Source organism: Electrophorus electricus, chromosome 18 (assembly GCF_013358815.1).
Source record: "Electrophorus electricus isolate fEleEle1 chromosome 18, fEleEle1.pri, whole genome shotgun sequence".
NCBI classification, from domain to species: domain Eukaryota; kingdom Metazoa; phylum Chordata; class Actinopteri; order Gymnotiformes; family Gymnotidae; genus Electrophorus; species Electrophorus electricus.
In genome coordinates this window covers 6,382,982-6,409,759 of record NC_049552.1, presented here as the reverse complement: position 1 = coordinate 6,409,759, position 26,778 = coordinate 6,382,982, and the positions used below count along the sequence as shown (strand labels likewise).

Here is a 26,778-nt window from a genome sequence, read left to right as displayed (position 1 = left end):
TGAAAAAAATGCTTCCTGGTTATGGCATTTAAATACTGATCAGGTCCAGTGGTATAAACACTTGAAGCCTCAACTGCATCTCTGACCAACAACACAGCACAATGTTCTTCCTGAAGCTCTCTCTACTCATGCGTAAGTTCTGTCCATGTTTCTGAAGCAAAAACTAATTGCACTTTTAGTGCAGGTTATCCTGCAGCCAACACAGGACTCTTTAAGTATGAAATCTGTTTACTAGCCCAAGGAAAACACCAAATTGCATTGAATGCTACCATAGGACAAGGACCGATTTACATTCAGTTTGGGCTGTTTTAGAGGTAGTTAAAGGAGTCTCTTTTTGTCTCGTTCTCTTTTTGTCAGTGTTGGCTGTAGCTCCTGACTTGCTTGTTCATGCGGGTAAGTATTAAATGCACCAACAGCATCAACTCCTCACACTGTTAACATTGTCATGGTCTTTCTTTATGTCTTCTTTGTGTTTATAAGAATTAATTTCTTTATATTATCAGTGACTACAGTCACTTATCTGTACATGAGCATTTATTTATGCATTATTAAGTTTACATACTGTAACATTATAAATATTAATAATAGAAATATTTTAACAGTATGAATCACATCTCAGCTGTCATGTTCAGTCCCTTCAGCGTTCCGTGTTTTCTCTATCATGTGTAGTTTCGTTTTGTACTTACATTGTTTGATTGCGTACACCTCTTGCTCATTTCAAGTTTGGTTGTATTCTCTACATACAATAAAATGCCTTGTTTATAAATCTGGCTCATTACAATCTAGATCTACAATCTTTGGCAAAGAAAATCTACCTTGGCTTTTAGCATTTTTGAACTATGACTAAACGCAAACAAGGGTAAATGTTTGCAGAAATGTAACTTTGTCTTGGATTGTCACATTTAACAGGAATTAAACAATTATTTCTGCTGTGGTTTCTGTGTCCTGTAGAGACCAGTGTGACCTGTGAAGGAAATAATGCTGTTCTGACATGTGGTTGGTACAGGCTTCTCTTTGACATGTATCCCCTTATATGATCAAAATGATGAGACAATGTCCTATTAAATCCAACTATAAAGCACATTCAAGAAAAACTGAGTAAAGATGTCTGTTTTTAATAATATACATGTATTTCATGTATTCAAGATGATGAGACAATAACTCAGTACCTCCCACTGTTTGTGAGTGCAGACCATGCCTTTAATTAATCAGATACAGTTTGAGGAGTAAACTGTATAACTGTAGCGGGGGAAAGGAACTCCAAGCACTGGAGCTGGAGTTCTGCTTTGTGTCAAAAAGCCAGATCTCACTTTGGGTAAAGAACCAATGAATAAGTGCAGGAGATGAGGAGAAGCACAGGTGATGGGATGGTTGGGGTGCACAAAGTTTGACACAGAGGTCAGAGGGGAAGTTGGGTATGTATAGGAAGTTACATAGGAGGCAGGAAGTTAAGATGTGGGCTTTCTCCCAAACTATTACAATAATTTAAATAATTGTTATGTTATAAGGAAACTTAAGTAACGATGGTTTCCAAACATACACAGAATTCTTTCAGTGCAGACTTACTCTCCCAGCACTGCTTATCTAATTTTTGCAACTGATCTGTGCACACATTTGCACACATGCAGTACCATGCACACTGCAAGGTACTGTACAGGATGTAAGCTATCTTCAAATATTTTACTGCTGCTTTCCTCAATCATAGTAACCTGTTTTTATACTAAACTCCTTAAATTGTAGGAGCTGGTGTTTTGAATATCCTCAGTGCTAACTATGGCCGAACTGATTCCACAACGTGCTCTGCTGGACGACCCAGCAGCCAAATCACTAAAACCGACTGTTATGCAATCAACACATTGTATAAGGTTAAAAGCAGGTGAGTCCAACTAAACTTCAAATTCAATGTATGACCATCCCACTTTTATATAAATTTCTAAAGGGCCAATCTAAATGGAGAAAACAATACTAGAATCTCACATACTACAATGACTAGACTTTCTTAATTTATCTAAATACTCAAATGATAGAATAAGTAAAACATTTTACAAATACTAGAAAATACATTTTTAGCCACTGCACAAACGTGGCAGTGCAAAATCCAAACATATAAGTCCATGACTATCATCAGTGCAAAGGTGATCAAAATGAGGTAAGAACAAAGATCCAGGTGGATATTATAAAGTAATAATTAACAATGGAAATTGAATTTTTTTTTTCATTGAGTTTTTTTTATTTCTCATTACATTTTTTCCCTCCACAGATGTGAAGGCAAGAGCAGCTGTGTAGTACCTGCCGCAAACTCTATCTTCTCTGACCCCTGTTATGGCACTTACAAGTACCTGAGAATTAAACATTCCTGTGTGGTGCACAGTGAGTTTCTCTTTTGTCATCACCCATTTATATTGTTCACTGCTCTCAGTTTACCACCGAAGTGGCTTAGACCCTGTTTACACCTGTTCAATTATGCAAATTGTTTGTATTCTCCACATACAACAAAAGGTCTTGTTTAAAAATTTGCCTCATTACAATCTAGATCTACAATCTTTGGCAAAGAAAATCTACCTTGGCTTTTAGCATTTTTGAACTATGACTAAACGCAAACAAGGGTAAATGTTTACAGAAATGTAACTTTGTCTTGGATTGTCACATTTAACAGGAATTAAACAATTATTTCTGCTGTGGTTTCTGTGTCCTGTAGAGACCAGTGTGACCTGTGAAGGAAATAATGCTGTTCTGACATGTGGTTGGTAAAGGCTTCTCTTTGACATGTATCCCCTTATATGATCAAGATTATGAGACAATGTCCTATTAAATCCAACTATAAAGCACATTCAAGAAAAACTGAGTAAAGATGTCTGTTTTTAATAATATACATGTATTTCATGTATTCAAGATGATGAGACAATAACTCAGTACCTCCCACTGTTTGTGAGTGCAGACCATGCCTTTACTTAATCAGATACAGTTTGAGGAGTAAACTGTATAACTGTAGAGGGGGAAAGGAACTCCGAGCACTGGAGCTGGAGTTCTGCTTTGTGTCAAAAAGCCAGATCTCACTTTGGGTAAAGAACCGATGGATAAGTGCAGGAGATGAGGAGAAGCACAGGTGATGGGATGGTTGGGGTGCACAAAGTTTGACACAGAGGTCAGAGGGGAAGTTGGGTATGTATAGGAAGTTACATAGGAGGCAGGAAGTTAAGATGTGGGCTTTCTCCCAAACTATTACAATCATTTAAATAATTGTTATGTTATAAGGAAACTTAAGTAACGATGGTTTCCAAACATACACAGAATTCTTTCAGTGCAGACTTACTCTCCCAGCACTGCTTATCTCATTTTTGCAACTGATCTGTGCACACATTTGCACACATGCAGTACCATGCACACTGCAAGGTACTGTACAGGATGTAAGCTATCTTCATATATTTTACTGCTGCTTTCCTCAATCATAGTAACCTGTTTTTATACTAAACTCCTTAAATTGTAGGAGCTGGTGTTTTGAATATCGTCAGTGCTAACTATGGCCGAACTGATTCCACAACGTGCTCTGCTGGACGACCCAGCAGCCAAATCGCTAAAACCGACTGTTATGCAACCAACACATTGTCTGAGGTTACAAACAGGTGAGTCCAACTAAACTTCAAATTCAATGTATGACCATCGTACTTTTATATTCATTTCTAAAGGGCCAATCTAAATGGAGAAAACAATACTAGAATCTCACATACTAGAATGACTAGACTTTCTTAATCTATCTAAATACTCAAATGATAGAATAACATTTTACAAATACTAGAAAATACATTTTTAGCCACTGCACAAATGTGGCAGTGCAAAATCCAAACATATAAGTCCATGACTATCATCAGTGCAAAGGTAATCAAAATGAGGTAAGAACAAAGATCCAGGTGGATATTATAAAGTAATAATTAACAATGGAAATCGACTTTTTTTTTTTTCATTGAGTTTTTTTTATTTCTCATTACATTTTTTCCCTCCACAGATGTGACGGCAAGAGCAGCTGTGTAGTATCTGCCACAAACTCTATCTTCTCTGATCCCTGTTATGGCACTTACAAGTACCTGAGCATTAAATATTCCTGTGTGGTGCACAGTGAGTTTCTCTTTTGTCATCACCCATTTATATTGTTCACTGCTGTCAGTTTACCACCGAAGTGGCTTAGACCCTGTTTACACCTGTTCAATTATGCAAATTGTTTGTAGATTTTCTTGATAAGATTTTAATCATGGGTATTTACACTCAGCAGTAAAATGCATCTCTGATTAGCCAGAGTGAAATCTAATTGGTGAAAAATTGATAGCATGAAAAATTCTAAACAGCTCATACCTTTCAATATTTTTTGGAGAAAGATACCATCTGCAATATTTATGCTTTGGGGAGGATTATGCACAGTTATGTGGTGTGACAACATGTTGGGAGGGGTTTTGGTTGTCAGGTGTGGTTCAGAGATACCAATGTACATATGTAGCATCTGGCTAAAATGTACTTCAGACAACTATATATATATATATATATATATATATATATATATACACACACACACACACACACACACACACACACACACACACACACACACACTTCAAGGTTTACTTTCTTCCTTTAACTCTTTCAATAATTTGAACAGTAAGGACATTGTTGAGAAAATCATCTTTCTCGTCACTGCTATTGACTGCTCTTTTTTTTTTCTTACAGAATAACTGAAGACATTTCAGCTTCTTCCCTGGTGTCCTCTTCAATTTGAAAAGGATTCAGATTAAGTTAAAATATGTAACCCTTCAGTATCCCATCCTGCAGAGGCATTGATATACTACATATATTAAATGACTGTAATGATTGTACTTTAACACCTTACTTCAGGGCTGATGAATATTTGAGGGATCCGCCTGGCACTAGTGGTTACAATCAACATTTGGTATGGACAATGACATACATAATTGTCAATGAAAAAGATACAAAAATACTCTACCATCAGCTAAGACAAATGATATGATAGCATATTTGCCAGCAGGGAAATACATATTACTTAAACAATATTTTTGGTATATAGCATAAACACGTTAGCAAAACAAGTTAGCAAAAAAAAAGGGGGTGGTTTTTTTTTCATCTATCCTTTTGTTCTCTGAGATTTGCTTGCTCTGTAGCCTTTTCAAAGGCTGGTGAAGGTGCATGTTAATAAATGCATAATCAGAGAGAAGATGATCTTCTTTTGTCTTTGCCTCTTGCACAAACGTGTCAGAAAGAGTTTATCTCTGCCATGATTCAGTGAAGAAGGAGTCAAAGCAGAAGATGGTCGGTGAGTTCAGAAAGCTGATGTCTAAGCTTGAAACCTGTCACAAGTTGGAGATATCAGTAATTCATCTTTGCTAGTCAAAATTACATTTCCATATATCTGCATAATCTGTGGCTGTTCTAGAAAAATGTAGATACACAATCTACAGCTGCATTTTGATTAATCATCATGATGATTCAAGTTATCCATACATTCAAATTAGTGAGAAAAACAATGAGATATTTAAAAACCCAGTCTGATCTACTCACATTCCAGTCATACATTAATCAGTAACACTTTATTTAGATGATTATCATTGTGGAGTTTGTGATAAATATATTTTTGAATTTGTGCACAAGGCAAATAATATATAATTGAAGTCAATATAAATATTATTACAAAGAATTAGACATAAAATTTCACTTCAGAAAAGGAATTAATAAATTTTAGGAAAATAACCCTTGTCAAGTAAATGTGAAACCCAAATTTCTAAACTTCAGAAATGTTGAATGTTTTGGTTAATATATGACACTTTTTAAAACAAGAGGTTATTACGTTATGGCTGCTCCCCCCAAACATCTCCTAAGTATAGGTGGCGTCGATGTTTGAACCAGGTTAGTTCACTAACCATGTTGTCGTCTTTGTTTGAAATAAATGTTTGTTGTGTTAGACACGGCTCATCCCCGCATCCTGCTTTGCTGCCGCAAAAAAAAATAAAAAAAAATAATAAAAAAAAAAAAATATATATATATATATATATATATATATATATATATATATATATATATATATATTTATATTTATATTTATATTATAATGGGAAGAACAGATGTCACCTATCTTTGGGTGGGAAAATTCCCCATAAAAGTCCCCTTCAACACAGGCTACGTTTTCTATTCCCTCCAAAACAACATGGAAGTCTCTCCACAAAGATAATCACAGGTAAGTTCATTTTTTAGCTTTCATTTGTTCCTAGCCTCTTCGTTTTAGCCAGCTTCCCCTCTCTCGTCGTGTGTTTTGTTTCCTTTTGGTTAGCTATGTATTCCTTGACTCTACATGCTGGCTCTATGAGTCTGGACTGTTCAAACAATTATGACTCTGGATTTGCCCATAATAAAACTTGCTCTTCTCTGCACATGCGTCCACCTCCTTACCGCAGAACATTACCTACATACATGCAATGTCCATAGTACTTTTACATTATTGATTTATAAAAGGGCCATCTAAACAAACAAAAATACTAGAATGACTAAAGGCTTTCTGTAAATTCTAGAAAATACATAGATCATAATTTCTAGAAAAAAGTACAGTTGCAGTGCAATTTGCCAATTTTTCAGTCCCTGACTGAAGTGTAAAACTTAAAGGTAATACAAATGCTATTAAATAATAACAGAAATATAAGGCAAGTTACTTTACAAAGAAATTAAGATTCAGTTCCTCATGCTTTTAGAATTCTATAACTTTTTTTTCCCTCCAGAGTTGTGAAGGTAGCAGCTGTGTGGTATCTTCTCTGACCTCTGTTAACACACCTAGAAGTACCTTAGCATTAAGTGTTCCAGCATGGTTCACATTGGGTTTCTCTTTTATCACCCATTTATACTTTTCAATTCTTTCAAAACATCACTTGTTACTACAAAATTGGCTTTGACCCTATTATTAGCCAGACTGAAATATGATTGGTATAGCTTGAAAAATGCAAATCTCCTCATATCATTCCATTTTATTGGAGAAATAACTGCAATATTTCTACTTGGGGGTGGAACCTGGATTGTTGTGACATGATGTATTGGGATGGGTTTTGCTTGTCAAATGTAGTTCAGACAGACCAGCGTGTTTATATTTATATTTATGTAACACCAGGGCGTGAGGTGATGTTCCATTCCAAGGTTGGGTTTCAGTATTGCAGAATTGTTCATTTAGTCATTTTGTTCCATTTCTTCATAAAACTTCTCAATTCCTTCAGTCCCAGTTCCCTCTGATAATATTAAGCTAAGGGGTGTTGGCTCTTCTATTTTCTGCTTTACTGATTTATTTCCCATAATGTATCTTTTTTTGAAATTATAGAGCGGAATGATAAAATAAATGGAATGGAATAAAACTGTAACGAGGAGGCTTTAAGGAGGATGCGGGGACGAGTAGCGTGGAACACCAACACCCGTTTATTTGACATTCAGACACGCACACTATCAGAAGCAAAAACTGACAACACAAACACGTAAACGACAGACCTTTATACAAATGATAACGACACAATAAGGAGCAGGTGTGAGACACAAGGAGGGCGTGGCCACATTGACGAACACACATACCCATGCATGGAGACTACAAATCACTGACCACAAATCTCTACAAATCTCTACAAATCACTGACCTTTTTAACATGCATTTTTAGTAAGCTCACAAATGGTAGCATTTCTACTTAATATATTAGATCTTTGTCCTTCCTAAATCCCCCAGTCAGCTAGTCTTAAAGTTAAACCTTCAAATATAAAATGAAGATGCAGACTTGAGAATTAGATAAAGAGAATATCCGGTCCCGTCCTTTTTTGCAGGTTAACATTAACAAGCATTATTGAGGCACTCTCCAGAGAATCTCTAACAATTAAACAAAGAACCCACATTTTTATACATTTGTCAGAGGTGATTATGCATTCACCCCAAATTTTACATATTCATGTTTGCATTCACCGCCATCACATACAAACTGGACATTAGCCAATATATGCAAACTGATATTCAACACCCACACCAGTTGGAACCTGTTACCACTACATTCCAAGAGAAGACTTCTCTTAACCTTGTCCTAAAGAAGATTGTTTTTCTCTGTGGTCCTGAGACTGGTGGAGAGGTCATATATCTTACACTGAGGTCCGCTGAAGCCTACACATGTTCCTTTGCAGAAGCTTGCAGAGACCTCTACAGAGTTATTAATGTTGTTAGTATGTCTAATGTTATGTCCTGTGTTCGTTTGGTGTGGGTGTGTTCCAGTCCAGATCCAGTTCCATATTCCAGTACAGAGATTCATGTTTGCAGCAAATCAGGAGACAAGACTCCACCTGCCCCAAAGGAGTAAGAAAAGGAGGATGAATCTAGAGAGAGGGAGGCAGTGATGTTTGGTTTGAGATGTCTGTGTAATAGTGTATGATATGTGGCCTAGTGTATGCGCTTGCTTCGGTTTTTGACTTTGCCCCTGTCTTTCCCTAATAGTTAGTTTTTCCCTTTGTATATTTGTATATATTCCACTTTGTTCCTTTTGTTGTGTGTTCACTGGTTAGTAGGGAGTGACTGCCATCTTGTTTGGTGTGTGGGTTTGATTTGTGTTTTCCACTTAGGGTGTAAGTGTAGTTGTGTGTTGTCTTTTGTCTTTGTAGGTTTAGTGAGTCTTTTTGTTTCTAATGTGGATTTGATTGTTATTTTGGCCTGGGTCAATCCTGATGTTATAGTCCAGTGTCACACTGTCTCTTGTATATATCTCACTGTCTGTTGTACAATACACTGGTTATCATTGAACTACTTTGGTCTGTTGCAATCTGATTTCATTTCCACTACACACTTGGTTTCCTCACACTTCCTTTTATGGCCTTGAGCCTAGACAAAGTCATAACACTAACTTAACGTTAAACCTCTTTTCCCTGTAAACACTCTTTTTATTACCTCACATATTTTGTTTAATAATCTCTGTATCATGTCTACACTGAGCAGCAAACAGGACACATAGACCTGTGTTTGAGTCTCTGGTAGGGTGGCTGCTTTCAGCCTTTGTTACAGGAGGAAAGTAATTGTTTGAGAGGCATTCTGATTTCTGCTTCCTTACTCAATTTTGGAATACATAAGATGGTGAGACTGAGCGCTCTTTCTCTGACCCCCAGCAAACAATGGACTTTGGTGAATATGATGGGGGTGTGGATAATGATGCATCCGCAAGTTTACAAAGCATGCAAACTATAACTTTATAAACTCTTGTAAATAAATAAATGTCCATGTAAATAAATGTACATATACAAGGAGACCAGCAGAAGTATGCCTGTCGTTAAAGGAACTACAACTGCTGTGCGGGGATGGCGTGAAGACCAGTGAGAATCCTTCGAGAGGGACATGGGTGTAACTCTGAATAAAAGCTGGATGTGTGAGGTACACAGAGGAGGTGTGAAATGCAGGGATATGCTCACTGAAAGTAAGGGCAGAGCAACAGAAACTGTGACACCCTGAAGGAGAGAGCAACGTGTCAGAGTCTACTGTTGGTAGTTTGCTCAGAGTCCATGTTTACCACATGGAAGACCCAGTATCAGCATTATTATGAAACCTGAGGGAAGAAACTTCACCCAAAATGTATTGTTGTACATTTAACAAGTGCTTACCACCTATGAAAAATAATCAATGTAAGAAAATATCTTGTGTATAGCAAAAAAACAGAGTAGCCTTTGGGTATTGGGTTTAGAAAATGCAGTGACATAATCCTCTCATGTCAAAATATCAGTTCATAGGTCTTATGGAGTCCATGCTTCAAGGGGTCATAGTTTTCAATGATTAAGCCTAAAATAAACTTAAGGAATCAACATTTACTTGGATTACTTGGTCCTTTCTGGATCATGGCTTTGTCATGGTAGAAGGGCTTGGGTGATCTAATGATCTCCAGGGCCATGTCATTGGCAGTGTTCATCTCTCAGGACAGACATATTTGGGGTAAAGATGCAGACATGATCCATAAGCACCCTGTATGGAAGCAGGTTACCAGGACCTATCTCTGAAACCAGACCTGGGGGTAGTGTGTGCCAGTGAGCACCTGGTGGCTGCAGAATATGGTTCTTGGTACATGGAATATAACCTCTCTAAGGGGGAAGGAGCTGGAGTTGGTGTATGAGGTAGAGAGATACTAATTACTTATTGTTGTGCTTACCTCTAGACACACTGTAGGCTCTGGAAACAAATGCCTCAATAGGGAGGCACTGACTGGTGACCATAGTCTCTCTGCTACTCAGGAGAGTACCATGAGGTGAAGCACAGGGCATGTGTTTGATTGCTCATAATTCCCTGGCTGATGACTACAGATTTAAAGGTTTTTTTTTCTGTTAGCAACTTTTTTGCTGAGAGGAAAACTCTGACTGTTGTGTGCACATATGCATCCAACAGCATTGCAGAGTATTCAGCCTTGTTGGAGAAAGTGTAAGAGTTACAAACACTGACTCCATTGTTTGGAAGGAGGACTTCAAAGCTCATGTGGGCAATGACCGGGAAACCTGAAGAAAAGCTAATTGAAAGGAATGGCCAGAGTGATTGGAACCAAAGCATTGAGAGTGAGTTATTGATATTATTGACCTTCTGTCCTGGCCATGGCTTGTCCATATTAAAAACCATGGGGCAAGCCAATGATTTGACTTTCTGTTTTTCAATTAACCCAAGTACATATGCTTTGGACATTCAAGTGAATAGAGGTGATGAGCTGTCAACTAATCACCATTTGGTGGTGAGTTAGTCTGGAAAAACCACCAAACAAACATGGAAGGACCAAATGTGTAGTGAGGGCCTGCTGTGAAAGACTGGCATAAGCTCTGTCTGGAATGATTTCAAGACCCAGTTCTGAGAGAGCTTCTGCGCATTCTGGGGGAAGTTGTGCTCAGCAAGGTTTGTGAAGCTCTGCACTTCAGTGGAACACATTGAGAAATTCCTTAACCCATGAAACAAGCCTCCTGTGTAGAATGTAGGACCAGAAGCTACTAGGGGTGAGATTCCATTTCCCTGGCCAAAGTTACTGGGGTATTTGGCAAACAACCGGTGGTGGAAGAGGTTAGCCAAGAATTGCTAAAGGACCTGGATGTTGAGGGGGTGTCTTGCCTGAATTGCCTCTATAATATCACATGGACCTCAGGAACAGTTCCTCTGGATTGGCAAACTGGGATGGTTGTCCCCATTTTTATGAAATGGGACTGGAGAGCATGTGCAAATTATAGAGGTATCAAAGTCCTTGGCCTCCTTGGGAAAATTTATGGCAGGGTATGGAAAGGAGTCTTCATCCAATTGTCAAGGCTCTGATTCAGGAGGAACAATGCAGATTCTGTCCTGGTCATGTAAAGTTGGACCAGTTCTCTTCCCCCCCCAGATAGTTGAGGGAGCATGGGAGTCTGCCACTGCAGTATACATTTTTTTGTGTATCTGGAGAAGGCATGTGCCCAAAGATGTTCTGTGGGAGGTGCTCCAAGAGTGTGGGGTATTGGGACTGCTAATGCTGGCCATTTGATGCTTGTATTCTTGGAATGAGAGTTGTCACAAACTTGTTTGTCACAAATGCAGTAATGAGTTCAATTCATAATTAGTAACCTTAAAGCTCATTGTAAGCTGCTGTGGATAAAAATGTCAGATAAACTTGTAGTGATTTGTACAGTGTAATGAATAACTGTGCTGCCTCCTACATAGCAGACTCATGGTTCAGTCCTCCATCTGGGCAAGTGCACCACCCTATACCAATCAGAGGCCTTGGGCAAGACTCCTAAAGCTACATTGCCCTCCCTCTATAACATAATTAAAATCACAAGTTCCTGTGGGTAAGAGCATTTCCCAACTGTACTGTAATGTGTTTGGAGTTGAGCTTGAGGGTCTCCTGTTTGAAGGAGTTTAAGTGGCTGAGAACAGTATCTTGATCTTGTTCATGAGTGAAGGGAAAAGGAATTGTGAGATCTAAAGGTTAGGAACAGTAATGCTCTCACTACACTGGATTGTGGTGGTGAAGAGATAGCTGAGGTATAAAACAAAGCTCTCAATCTACTAGTTGATAGATGTTCACACTTTCACAAGTGAGCAATGAACAAAAGAACAAGGTAATGCATACAAGCAGCCAAAAGGAGTGGTGACCAATTGTCCAAGATTTAGCAGGTCACTAATTGCCTATTCCTGTTACCAGGAGAATTTTGACACTTATTTGAACCAGGGATTCTCTGCTCATCCTATTACCACCGTGGCCTTGAAGTTAAATAGACTAGGCAGAGATAAGATTAAGTTTTACCTGTACTTGTCTGAAAAACTGCACTAGCATGCTTCACTCCATACAATTCGAAAGACTGAAAGATTGTAAGGAAAATAAAACACCAAAACATAATTTAACCTTTTACTGAATGTGACTATGTTATTAATATTTATTTAATATTAAGTTATTGTATCATAATCAGATATAGTTATACAAGAATTGTAGTAACTATGAGAATCTAATGCTTGTGTAAGAATAAAATTCTTGTTAGAATAACAGTACTGTGTTCATCTAGGATGAAGAAGATATGCTCATTTTAGGCATGGACTGTCCATGCCTCCACTCTATGGTCACCTCCTGACGCTAAGTGGTACTCTATGTTGCTGTAAGTAGATTTTCTTAGAACTTATCAGTAGCAGTTGGCTGATCTCCAACTGCTCCCACCGCTTATCACCCCTTACCTGAACTTTTCTCACTCACTCACACACACACACACACACACACACACACACACGCACAAACGCACGCACACACGCACACACGCACACACGCACACGCACACACGCACACACACACACACACACTCACGCACACGCGCACACGCACACACGCACACACTCACACGCACACGCACACACACACACAGACACAAGCACACGCACACGCGCACACGCACATACACACACACACACACACACACACACATACACACACTCACACACACACACACACACACACACACACACACACAATCACACACACACACACACACACACACACACACACACACACACACACACCGCTTTCTCCTCCCTGTATCACTTCCCTCCTCCTCTCACACCTCAACCCTACAAATACCTTCCCTTTGCTGTAAATAAACTAGAGCTTCTGTAACTACAAGTAAGATTTCCCTAAAACTCTCTTAATTTGGTTGCTCTCTCAGCTCGTACAGAGAACGGACTGCACAGAGAGGGGTAGCTGTTACACTGGGGCTGCTCTAAGGGCCTAAACAAGAGCTTTTTGCATTATTAATTGTAATCAGTAATCAGTGGAATTAGTCAGTCGCATTTATAATGAATATGTGACTAACTGTCCATCTGCCTGTAGAGTCAGCTTTCTAGTAGAACATGACGTGTTGGTTAGTGAAATGATTGACACACTTTTCAGGCAATCGCAACAATCTTTATCTTTTCATCTGTAATATGAAGAAAAAATCAAATCAGATAATATTCAGTTCAGGACTTCAAAAGACATATATAAGAATTGTGTATAGATAATTGTTTAGAATGTAAGTGATATTAACATTTAACATGTTTGAATAGAAATTTAGATCACGAAGCCTCTTGTGGCCAATTATGACACAGCATTTGATTTTATAGGATGTGGTAATAAATAGAGTAACTTGTATCAAGAATCATTGCTTCATCAGTAGTTTCATCTGAAATTGTAAATACAGTAGAAAACTATAATGCAGTTGATATACTTAGGGCATAACCATGTCCCTAGAATAGGTACACATTCAATGGCTACTGAACAATGGACTACACTTCCTCCTCTTGTGTCATATGTCTACTTCTGATGTTCTCCTGAACCAGGAGAGACATGAAGCACTATCAGGTGCCACTGCAGCTCATGCAGGTGTTTCTTGAAGGTGTTATTCAATATTGGGCCTTGATGAGTGAAAGTGGGTTGTAAGTTGCCATAGGGCAGAATGACACTTAAAAAAGCTTTCTTTTTTGCGGAAAAGTCAAAAGTGAATTAGTTGTTTTCACCACTTACTACTCTGTTTGTGTCCTTAAACGTCAAGGTTATTAGGCAAACCCTTTAGGAAACTCGGTTACAGTTGAGGCAGCAGTGTTTGTTCACCTTATTTTGGTCGAATTAACAAGAGTGTGGGGTTACATTTTAGTCCTGTTTTAGAATAGCTTAGCTCACTCAGTACAATTAGCAACATAGCTTGCACAGACCAGACTCTCAGTAACATGTGGCTGGAAGGCAACAACACATGCAATTATAGTCCAGAGTGAGCCAGAAACTGTGCTCTTTCATGGATTCAGGATTGATTTGCCCAAAAGTGGCAACTTAGCAGTGGTGGGGCTTGAACCAGCAACCTTCCAATTACAAGGCAAGTACCTTAACCACTAATCTACCACTGCCTGGTTAAGATTACGGAACAGGGTGAGCATGCCAGAGAAACTCTGAAAGTAGATGGTGTGAGAATGCATCCCAACAGTTTCTTTGTGGGAAAGAAAGTGCCTGTGCAGTCGGTGTCAGATAGTGGCTTTCGCTTGCTTTCTCGTTCCCGATGCAACTATACCTGTGGCAGGCCGGGATGCCAGTCTGGGGAGAGTCAGGAAGCTCAGAGTGGCTGTTCTCCAGATAAGACATCCTCATGTAAAAGCAGCTACAGGCAGCATGCACAACAACATGAGCCAGTGCATCCCTCCTCCTCTAGGACAGTGGGATGATGCAGCCCCATCCCGGGATTGCGTACTCACCATGAGGACAAGACCATGTAGCATGCGTTTCCTGTCACTACAACCTGTCCACAACATCTCTCACCAGGGACATGGGATGTAGCTGATGTTAGGGCACAGATATCAGCTTCTTCCTCAAGGAGCCACTTAAACAAGGATGTTCCAACACACATGGCCACACATGGCTGTGGTGAGGTGAGCGAGAAGGATCCTACTTCATATGTCAGAGGAGTGGTGGAAGGCACAGAGGTCTCAATGCTGGTGGATTCAGGGGATACTGTTTAACTTTTTAGTGCAGATTTTCATATGTCAGTTCCAGCTTTGCACAGTCGGCCTTTGACCAAAAGTTATATAAGCTCACATGCTGTTAGGCACTATGACTGTGGCTTTTAGGTTGGGCTCAGTGATGTGGCAGCATGTGTTTCATGTCCTCAGGAAATCCACTCAGGCAGTCCTCCTTTCCTAATAAAAAATCATGCATGGCTAGATTTGGACGAGGGGGTGCTACAGTTTGGGAATGACTGTATGCCCATTTTGTGGAGTGCAGAATTGGTATCTTAATGCTGTGATGTTTGTCTGGCCAGTACATTGTCTATCCCTCCACTGCCCCTTAGTAAGACACTAGTGCCAGTGAATATGTGCCCTCCTAGCACTGTTAATCTGACCTCATTGAATTTTGAGGTTTACTAGGAGCCAAATGTGCCAGAGTCTATGAATGTGGTAATTGCACATGCAGTGACGGGAATGCAGTGAATCAGGAATGGCATCGTGGTGGCCTGTGTTTTAAACCCTACTATGAAAAATGTAATGCTCAAACAGGGGGTGCATTTGGGTGAGCTTTATCACTTTAGACAAACGGACCTTGCTCCACTTCCTCAGCCATCTGATATTGCTATGGTGGCTTCACCCTCTTATGCCCTACCTGTCACACTGGATGTGTCTCCCATCGCAACACAGCAGCGAGCGCAGCCGACTACACTCATACAGACATTTTCAGGGTCTTTAATGTAGCTGATAGAAATTCAGGAAGATGCAGGCTGATTAAGCATCACATTAGGACTGGTGATTATCTCCTGCCAGGTGGAATGGGTAAGGAGGACAGGTAAAAAAATGGCCTTCACCACAGGATGGGGCCTATACCACTGGAGGAACGTGCCAATGGGCCTTATGAACTCACCCACTACATTTCAATGCAAAATGGAACTCATCCTAAGTGGGCTGCCGTGGCAAATTTTGCATGGTACATCTAGATAATATTGTGATTAACAGTCGTACATTTGAGGATCATGTTGTCCGTCTGGAGGATGTTTTCTGCAGAATACAGTCTGCTGGGCTGAGACTCAATGCTAAGAAATGTCATCTTTTAAACTGAGCATGTCTGGGAGATGGCGAGACAGACATGTTACTGGCCTTTCATGCTGAGGGAAGATGAAGAAGATGTTTATGATTGAGAGTTGTCAACGAATCTGTTTAATAACAATTTATTGTGAAAACCTCTGTGTTGGCTGCGTTGGCTTAAACGCTAGCTAGTTCGTGCTGAACACAGAAGCTAGCAGAGGCTTGCATTGACCAGAAAGCAAAACAGTAAAATGAATATTCCTTCACATGCGAAGGCTCCTGTCCTTTTCATGTGTGCAACAATATGCATCTCTACATCATGATGACACACAGCACAACAAACATTTGTGCAGTTCGCTCACTCTCTCGTGCTCTCTCTCTCTCTCTCTCTCTCTCTCTCTCTCTCTCTCTCTCTCTCTCTCTCTCTCTCTCTCTCTCTCTCTCTCTATGTAGCTAGCTAGCTTTGTAACAGTGGCCATTGCAGTGTCACCTCAAAAGAAACTGGTCCCCCTTTCCAAAGCATGCGTACAACTCCGCTAGCTCTGGATATACCTTCTGTGTGCTGTATAGTCCTGTTAAATTAGTAATGTAGGTCTCAGCTGTAGACTCAGTTGCACTGACTGTTAAGGATTCATCACCAACAGGTCTCTCATAGCCTCAAGATGTCTGCAGGCCTCTTCAGTACAAGTCTACCATCATTGAATATCTGCAGGCTGCTTCAGTACAAGGCTACCATCACTGAATGTCTGTGCTGGCACCCAAGTGACCTGATGCTGGATGACAAAACTTGCAGTTACCCTGCAGAGACTATAGCCATCTTTCCACTTGGCCGTAGGATTTTAATCAAATTTCCCTTAAAATAATTCATGAGGATGAGTGTTTATTCAGTTTCAAAATACAACTTGGAAAAAAAAACAAAAATAAAACAAACTGACTGAGCCTAATGTGCCTGTTTACATCTTGCATTAACATGTATCACCAAAAGATGTATGGTAATACAGGTGTAAACAGATTTGATGATTCAGCTGACCTGCAATGTCTTTATTCTAATTGAAAATTGGATAATTGTTTAATAAAATAATATTCAAAAGGAAGATGGAATCCAACACCATGTATATTACATATAGAATAGTGTTGAGATTATTTCTGCAGTATGGCATGTGGAAAATTTGGGTACAGTTCTCTTTCTGGGACACACAACAGCTATGCCTTGAACTATCAATATGACTTTAAAAATTAAGGTGAACCAAGGTAATTGGCCTTGTAACTGAGTGAACTGAAAAAGACTGGGTGCCTTATTTATAATTGGGTTTTTTTGTTTGTTTTTGTAAGTCTATAAGTATAAACTGCTTCTTTGAAACACCTTTATAACAACAAGACATTATATACCACCTCAGAAAACACACTGGATAGAAGTGTGTGGAAGAACAAAACTTCATAAATGCTGTTACAAGCAAAATTAACGGTAAACATGAACAAAAACTAAATAAATGTAAAGAAATAAGGGGGAAAAGGGAGTGAAAGGCTTGGACAACCTGAGGAAGAAATGGCAAGGAGGAATAAGCCACACGCACACATGAATGTACAATTTCAACTGTTTTAATTCATTTTCACTGGAGCCACCAGACAGCTATAAACGTCTTGGTGGTGCTACGAGCCAGCTTCACTGATAGCTGCTGAAAGCCCAAGCAGTGACAAGAAAAATGACCCCAGCATCCTCCTACCTAACAAATTCCCTAAAGACAAAAAGAAGATTAAGAATCCCAACCACTCTGAACTCGAAAGGGAAATACAATGTCTGGGACACACCCCCTTTCCTAGTGTGATTAAAAACATGCTGTATGTAGTGTGATTCCCGTAGCATAGTAAAATACTCAAAATATTTCACATATCATAATATGAAAACCTCTGTGTTTGATTGTATCAATGAGTGAAAGAGCATGTGTGCGGCTGCTGCACGGCAACTACATTCACAGCCACATTTATCCTCCAAGCTTCGCCTCTGGTCTCAATTGTCTGCTGAATGCTGACACAAATGGATTTTCAGCAACTCTTAATCAGTGAGATGAAGATGAACAATAAACAAGGGAACTCCATTTTCCATAACAAACCCAGAGTGGGTGGGGGATTAAAAACAGGTTTATTAGGTCATCATTTACAAGAAGGAATACATACAATATCACAGATGTGTGTCAGAAGTCTGTTTTCTTGGATGTGTAAATTTGATACTTGGATGTAAATTCAATAGTGTTGCAGTTATTCTTCAGTTTAATGTGGAGTAATTGTGAGGCAGATGCACATGCTGACAAGAGCGAGATTTATTAAAGGCAAATCCACATTCAGAGTTGTAAGAACGATCCAGGGTCAGTGAGCCAACACGTGCCAACATAGTGTCTGGGAATACATAAAAGAAAGAAACAAACAAACGAACAAAAGCACATGATGAAAACCAGTAACAATACTTTAACAATAACCAGCAAACACACAGGAAACAAGGCAGGGTTTAAATACATGAACTAATAAGTGAAACCATACAGACAGGGATGGAAGGAGGGGCTTACCATAACATTCAGTTTAAACTTCCTTATAGCAAATGTCAGCTACAAAATAAAGATATATTGAAATAAGAAGATTACTTTTGTTATACTTCAAGGGTGTTTCCTGCTTGAGAAAATGCTTCCTGGTTATAGCATTTAAATACTGATCAGGTCCAGTGATATAAACACTTGAAGCCTCACCTGCATCTCTAACCAACAACACAGCACAATGTTCTTCCTGAAGCTCTCTCTACTCATGCGTAAGTTCTGTCCATGTTTCTGCAGCAAAAACTAATTGCACTTTTAGTGCAGGTCATCCTCTAGCCAACACAGGACTCTTTAAGTAGGAAATCTGTTTACTAGCCCAAGGAAAACACCAAATTGCATTGAATGCTACCATAGGACAAGGACCGAGTTACATTCAGTTTGGGCTGTTTTAGAGGTAGTTAAAGGAGTCTCTTTTTGTCTCGTTCTCTTTTTGTCAGTGTTGGCTGTAGCTCCTGACTTGCTTGTTCATGCGGGTAAGTATTAAATGCACCAACAGCATCAACTCCTCACACTGTTAACATTGTCATGGTCTTTCTTTATTACTTTCTTCTCTGTGTTTTTAAGAATTAATTTCTTTATATTATCAGACTAGAGTACAAACATATGCATGCTGTATGTAACTATTACTTTGTTTATAATATAACAAAAACTTGTCATTGCAAAGTTTTAGATTGTCTTAACAGTTATAACATTTATTTAAGTAGTTGTCCATGATTTTTGGTTATTTCAGAAAATGTGATCACCTGTTATGGCAGTGTCCAGCACCTCAGCTGTGGTAAGCTTAAATCTTTAATTCTCAACATTAAAACATAATACATACTAACAACATAATAACAATATAAAAATATATAATTAATGGAGGGAATTAAAATGGAAATTCTCTAATAGTTTTAAGAAAGTAGTCTGTAAAGTGTCTTACTGTAGTGGTAAATATGAACTAGAATTTATGAAGGTTGACAATGTAAATATACAGTCACTTATCTGTACATGAGCATTTATTTATGCATTATTAAGTTTACATACTGTAAAATTATAAATATTAATAATAGAAATATTTTAACAGTATGAATCACATCTCAGCTGTCACGTTCAGTCCCTTCAGCGTTCCGTGTTTTCTCTGTCATGTGTAGTTTCGTTTTGTCCTCACATTGTTTGATTGCGTACACCTGTCGCTCGTTTCGAGTTCATGTATTTAAACCCTGTTGTGTGCCTTGGGCGTTGCTGTTCATTATTTGAATTACTGTTTGACGGTTGCTTCCTAGCCCTGAGTTTTCCCCTGCCTTGGTTATGGCCTGCTTCCCTAGTTTGCCTTCGTGTGTTTTTGTTTTGTAATGTATCCCAGTACTCTCCGTGTCGGCTCTATGACCCTGAACCATATTAACGATTCTGATTTTGGATTAGCCCCTATTAAATCTCGCTCCTCTCAGCCCATGCGTCCGCCTCCTTACTGCTCAATGCTACAGAATGAACAGCCCAACAAGGACGCATCGAGAGAGCGAGACTCTAGGAGGTGTTTTTGCTGGGATGAAACTCGTTACGTCTCAGCGCCACCAAATCCCCTGGCGCTGCGGGTACACGGGCATCTTGTCGTACCCGGAAAAAGCAGGATCACATTTATTTTGTTGACAAGATCCCAGTGAAGTGCCAAGAGTCTACCCGTCTTGACCAACGCTGCAGGGGGGTGCGGTCTGCAGCGCAAGACTTGAGTAAGCAGAGTGAATGCACAGATAACCTGTCTAAAGTCACTCAGTTTGCACTCAAGCGCAAATATGAGCTCTCTGTAGTGCGTATGCGCCTTGAGAACCGCCGAGAAGGTTCTGTGTCTGTGTGTTCCTCCAGAGTCATCTCGCCAGTATCTGTAGCGTTGAGCGTTAAGGAGGCGGACGCATGTGCTGAGAGGAGCGAGATTTAATACGGGCAAATCCAAAATCAGAGTGGTTAATACGGTCCAGGGTCATAGAGCCGACATGGAGAGTACTGGGATATGTTACAAAACAAAAACACACGAAGGCAAACTAGGGAAGTAGGCCATAACCAAGGCAAGGGAAAACTCAGGGCTAGGAAGCAACCGTCAAACAGTAATTCAAACAATGAACAGCAACGCCCAAGGCACACAACAGGGTTGTGGAACATGGAAGGAACTGAACGTGACATCAGCACTGCAGAGAATAAACTTCACATTTGTATCCATACTCGCATGCCTACAGACACTGGACTGATAAACGTGACGTCTGCTATATATGGCCGGACAGACAAACGCATCTGCACTACTGGTCGCCCTTATTCTGAAATCCAGAACACCGCATGTGTCTTGAAGATTCCTATTATCTCTGCTAGGTAGAGTAAACATACACAGCATGTAAAAATCTCTTATTTTTTGTATCCCTAATGAGCCTGAAAAGGCCTGTCCCATAAAAGAAATTAAATATATTAAATATTAAATATTACTGATTAAAGAAAGTGGAAGGTTGGTTTAAGAGACTCCTGGAAAAGTTGGACAAATTAGATTAAAAATTTTATAACCTCTTGAGTCAAATCTGAATCGAAATAGTGACAGTCAAGCTGCTAATTAACTTTGTTATTAAAGAAATGATTTTGATCCAGAATACACTTTAGGGTGCAAATCTGGTCACATTGTCATTGAATGCTAGATGATTTCGTTACCTTGTGTTCTCTCATACAAGGAACTCAAACTGCACAAGTCCCTCCCTCACCCAACACCATAGAAATACATAGCCACTTGAGCACATTTATTCAATGGATAGCTATATTAAAATTCTGTAAGAGCATTTCTCTCTTTTGGACAGTTAACTGCAGAGGTCTACTATTAATTCTTAATAAACAAATCCATATCTGACACTTAATAACCATTGTAATAAACAGGTGCAATGGGCTTAGACAATGTGAGTTTAAGACTGATGCGCTTGGCAGCCCTGACCCATGTTATGGAACGTACAAGTACTACAACACCACCTACAGCTGCATTGAAGGCCGTAAGTATACTGTACTTGATTAGGTCTGCTAGGTTTGATATCTACAGTACTGTTCTAAGCCTTTCCACACCTGCTGCACTGCAAACCTCCATCTCTTACACACCTGATATATATAATTAAAATCCTAAACATTGGACTGACAATTTAATTCATGTTAGACATCTGCAGAGTGGTAGACCTCCAGGTCCATGTTTTGCTTCCTTCCTCCAGATGTCAGTGTAACGTGTGAAGATGGCTACAGCACACTGGACTGTGGTGAGGACACACTCCTTCCTTATTGCCTTATTCATTTCAAAGTACAGTTGATCTGCAGTAAGTTTCTTATGGAAGTACAATGTTCCAAACATTTAATTGTGTCTCTGTACAGGGAATGATGTGATTCAGATCATCAATGCTAACTATGGGCGCACAGATTCTACAACCTGCTCACATGGGCTACCTGGCACGATCCTGGCTGACACCAACTGCTATGCTTCTGACACACTTTCCATTGTGGCTGCGGAGTAATATTCTGTACTTTTCGTAGAAGACACGATGTTGTTGTTCAGTGACCACTCTTGGTCTTGGTTCAATTAAAAGATCTCACTTTAAATCACAGGTGCAATGGGAAGAGCAGTTGCACTGTACGAGCTTCATACACCATCTTTAAAGATCCGTGCTTTGGAACTTCCAAGTACCTCACTGTCTCCCATCATTGTCTCCCACGTCCAGTTGGTAAGTAATTAATCCCCCTTTCAGTTACTCTTTCCTATTCTCCACATACAGTAAAATGCCTTGTTTAAAAATCTGGCTCATTACAATCTAGATCTACAATCTTTGGCAAAGAAAATCTACCTTGGCTTTTAGCATTTTTGAACTATGACGAAAAGCAAACAAGGGTAAATGTTTGCAGAAATGTAACTTTGTCTTGGATTGTCACATTTAACAGGAATTAAACAATTATTTCTGCTGTGGTTTCTGTGTCCTGTAGAGACCAGTGTGACCTGTGAAGGAGATAATGCTGTTTTGACATGTGGTTGGTACAGGCTTCTCTTTGACATGTATCCCCTTATATGATCAAGATTATGAGACAATGTCCTATTAAATCCAACTATAAAGCACATTCAAGGAAAACTGAGTAAAGATGTCTGTTTTTACAAATATACATGTATTTCATGTATTTCATGTATTCAAGATGATGAGACAATAACTCAGTACCTCCCACTGTTTGTGAGTGCAGACCATGCCTTTAATTAATCAGATACAGTTTGAGGAGTAAACTGTACAACTGTACAGGCAGAAAGGAACTCTGAGCACTGGAGCTGGAGTTCTGCTTTGTGTCAAAAAGCCAGATCTCACTTTGGGTAAAGAACCGATGGATAAGTGCAGGAGATGAGGAGAAGCACAGGTGATGGGATGGTTGGGGTGCACAAAGTTTGACACAGAGGTCAGAGGGGAAGTTGGGTATGTATAGGAAGTTACATAGGAGGCAGGAAGTTAAGATGTGGGCTTTCTCCCAAACTATTACAATCATTTAAATAATTGTTATGTTATAAGGAAACTTAAGTAACGATGGTTTCCAAACATACACAGAATTCTTTCAGTGCAGTCTTACTCTCCCAGCACTGCTTATCTCATTTTTGTAACTGATCTGTGCACACATTTGCACACATGCAGTACCATGCACACTGCAAGGTACTGTACAGGATGTAAGCTATCTTCATATATTTTACTGCTGCTTTCCTCAATCATAGTAACCTGTTTTTATACTAAACTCCTTAAATTGTAGGAGCTGGTGTTTTGAATATCCTCAGTGCTAACTATGGCCGAACTGATTCCACAACGTGCTCTGCTGGACGATACAGCGAGCAAATCACTAAAACTGACTGTTATGGAACCAACACATTGTCTGAGGTTACAAACAGGTGAGTCCAACTAAACTTAAAATTCAATGTATGACCATCCCACTTTTATATAAATTTCTAAAGGGCCAATCTAGAAAGTCCATGACTATCATCAGTGCAAAGGTGATCAAAATGAGGTAAGAACAAAGATCCAGGTGGATATTATAAAGTAATAATTAACAATGGAAATTAACTTTTTTTTTCATTGAGTTTTTTTTATTTCTCATTACATTTTTTTCCCTCCACAGATGTGAAGGCAAGAGCAGCTGTGTAGTACCTGCCACAAACTCTGTCTTCTCTGACCCCTGTTATGGCACTTACAAGTACCTGAGAATTAAACATTCCTGTGTGGTGCACAGTGAGTTTCTCTTTTGTCATCACCCATTTATATTGTTCACTGCTCTCAGTTTACCACCGAAGTGGCTTAGACCCTGTTTACACCTGTTCAATTATGCAAATTGTTTGTATTCTCCACATACAATAAAAGGCCTTGTTTAAAAATCTGGCTCATTACAATCTAGATCTACAATCTTTGGCAAAGAAAATCTACCTTGGCTTTTAGCATTTTTGAACTATGACTAAACGCAAACAAGGGTAAATGTTTACAGAAATGTAACTTTGTCTTGGATTGTCACATTTAACAGGAATTAAACAATTATTTCTGCTGTGGTTTCTGTGTCCAGTAGAGACCAGTGTGACCTGTGAAGGAGATAATGCTGTTCTGACATGTGGTTGGTACAGGCTTCTCTTTGACATGTATCCCCTTATATGATCAAGATTATGAGACAATATCCTATTAAATCCAACTATAAAGCACATTCAAGAAAAACTGAGTAAAGATGTCTGTTTTTAATAATATACATGTATTTCATGTATTCAAGATGATGAGACAATAACTCAGTACCTCCCACTGTTTGTGAGTGCAGACCATGCCTTTAATTAATCAGATACAGTTTGAGGAGTAAACTGTATAACTGTAGAGGGGGAAAGGAACTCCGAGCACTGGAGCTGGAGTTCTGCTTTGTGTCAAAAAGCCAGATCTCACTTTGGCTAAAGAACCGATGGATAAGTGCAGGAGATGAGGAGAAGCACAGGTGATGGGATGGTTGGGGTGCACAAAGTTTGACACAGAGGTCAGAGGGGAAGTTGGGTATGTATAGGAAGTTACATAGGAGGCAGGAAGTTAAGATGTGGGCTTTCTCCCAAACTATTACAATCATTTAAATAATTGTTATGTTATAAGGAAACTTAAGTTACGATGGTTTCCAAACATACACAGAATTCTTTCAGTGCAGACTTACTCTCCCAGCACTGCTTATCTCATTTTTGCAACTGATCTGTGCACACATTTGCACACATGCAGTACCATGCACACTGCAAGGTACTGTACAGGATGTAAGCTATCTTCATATATTTTACTGCTGCTTTCCTCAATCATAGTAACCTGTTTTTATACTAAACTCCTTAAATTGTAGGAGCTGGTGTTTTGAATATCCTCAGTGCTAACTATGGCCGAACTGATTCCACAACGTGCTCTGCTGGACGATACAGCGAACAAATCAATAAAACCGACTGTTATGGAACCAACACATTGTCTGAGGTTACAAACAGGTGAGTCCAACTAAACTTAAAATTCAATGTATGACCATCCCACTTTTATATAAATTTCTAAAGGGCCAATCTAAATGGAGAAAACAATACTAGAATCTCACATACTAGAAAGACTAGACTTTCTTAATTTATCTAAATACTCAAATGATAGAATAAGTAAAACATTTTACAAATACTAGAAAATACATTTTTAGCCACTGCACAAACGTGGCAGTGCAAAATCCAAACATTTAAGTCCATGACTATTATCAGTGCAAAGGTGATCAAAATGAGATAAGAACAAAGATCCAGGTGGATATTATAAAGTAATAATTAACAATGGAAATCGACTTTTTTTCATTGAGTTTTTTTTTTTTCTCATTACATTTTTTCCCCCCACAGATGTGACGGCAAAAGCAGCTGTGTAGTACCTGCCACAAACTCTGTCTTCTCTGACCCCTGTTATGGCACTTACAAGTACCTGAGCATTAAATATTCCTGTGTGGTGCACAGTGAGTTTCTCTTTTGTCATCACCCATTTATATTGTTCACTGCTCTCAGTTTACCACCGAAGTGGCTTAGACCCTGTTTACACCTGTTCAATTATGCAAATTGTTTGTAGATTTTCTTGATAAGATTTTAATCATGGGTATTTACACTCAGCAGTAAAATGCATCTCTGATTAGCCAGAGTGAAATCTAATTGGTGAAAAATTGATAGCATGAAAAATTCTAAACAGCTCATACCTTTCAATATTTTTTGGAGAAAGATACCATCTGCAATATTTATGCTTTGGGGAGGATTATGCACAGTTATGTGGTGTGACAACATGTTGGGAGGGGTTTTGGTTGTCAGGTGTGGTTCAGAGATACCAATGTACATATGTAGCATCTGGCTAAAATGTACTTCAGACAACTATATATATATATATATATATATATATATATATATATATATATATATATATATATATATATATATATATATAGACACACACACACACACACACACACACACACACACACACTTCAAGGTATACTTTCTTCCTTTAACTCTTTCAATAATTTGAACAGTAAGGACATTTTTGAGAAAATCATCTTTCTCGTTACTGCTATTGACTGCTCTTTGTTTTCTTACAGAATAACTGAAGACATTTCAGCTTCTTCCCTGGTGTCCTCTTCAATTTGAAAAGGATTCAGATTAAGTTAAAATATGTAACCCTTCAGTATCCCATCCTGCAGAGGCATTGATATACTACATATATTAAATGACTGTAATGATTGTACTTTAACACCTTACTTCAGGGCTGATGAATATTTGAGGGATCCGCCTGGCACTAGTGGTTACAATCAACATTTGGTATGGACAATGACATACATAATTGTCACTGAAAAAGATACAAAAATACTCTACCATCAGCTAAGACAAATGATATGATAGCATATTTGCCAGCAGGGAAATACATATTACTTAAACAATATTTTTGTTATATAGCATAAACACGTTAGCAAAACAAGTTAGCAAAAAAAAGGGGGTGGGTTTTTTTTCATCTATCCTTTTGTTCTCTGAGATTTGCTTGCTCTGTAGCCTTTTCAAAGGCTGGTGAAGGTGCATGTTAATAAATGCATAATCAGAGAGAAGATGATCTTCCTTTGTCTTTG

The 26,778-nt window shown here is 39.0% G+C and overlaps 1 protein-coding gene across 1 annotated transcript; it reads left to right on the top strand.

Annotated features, from left to right (window-relative positions):
* On the top strand, window positions 1-26,757 carry LOC113578780 (rhamnose-binding lectin-like). Its single transcript, XM_035536108.1, has 15 exons — window positions 1-132; window positions 358-393; window positions 952-996; window positions 1,741-1,876; window positions 2,261-2,370; window positions 2,699-2,743; window positions 3,488-3,623; window positions 4,004-4,113; window positions 22,615-22,659; window positions 23,413-23,548; window positions 23,776-23,885; window positions 24,214-24,258; window positions 25,003-25,138; window positions 25,520-25,629; window positions 26,257-26,757. Exons 1-15 carry the CDS (start codon window positions 102-104, stop codon window positions 26,259-26,261), a joined length of 1,236 nt encoding a protein of 411 aa, XP_035392001.1. The 5' UTR covers window positions 1-101; the 3' UTR covers window positions 26,262-26,757.
* The last annotated feature ends 21 nt before the right edge of the window (window positions 26,758-26,778 follow it).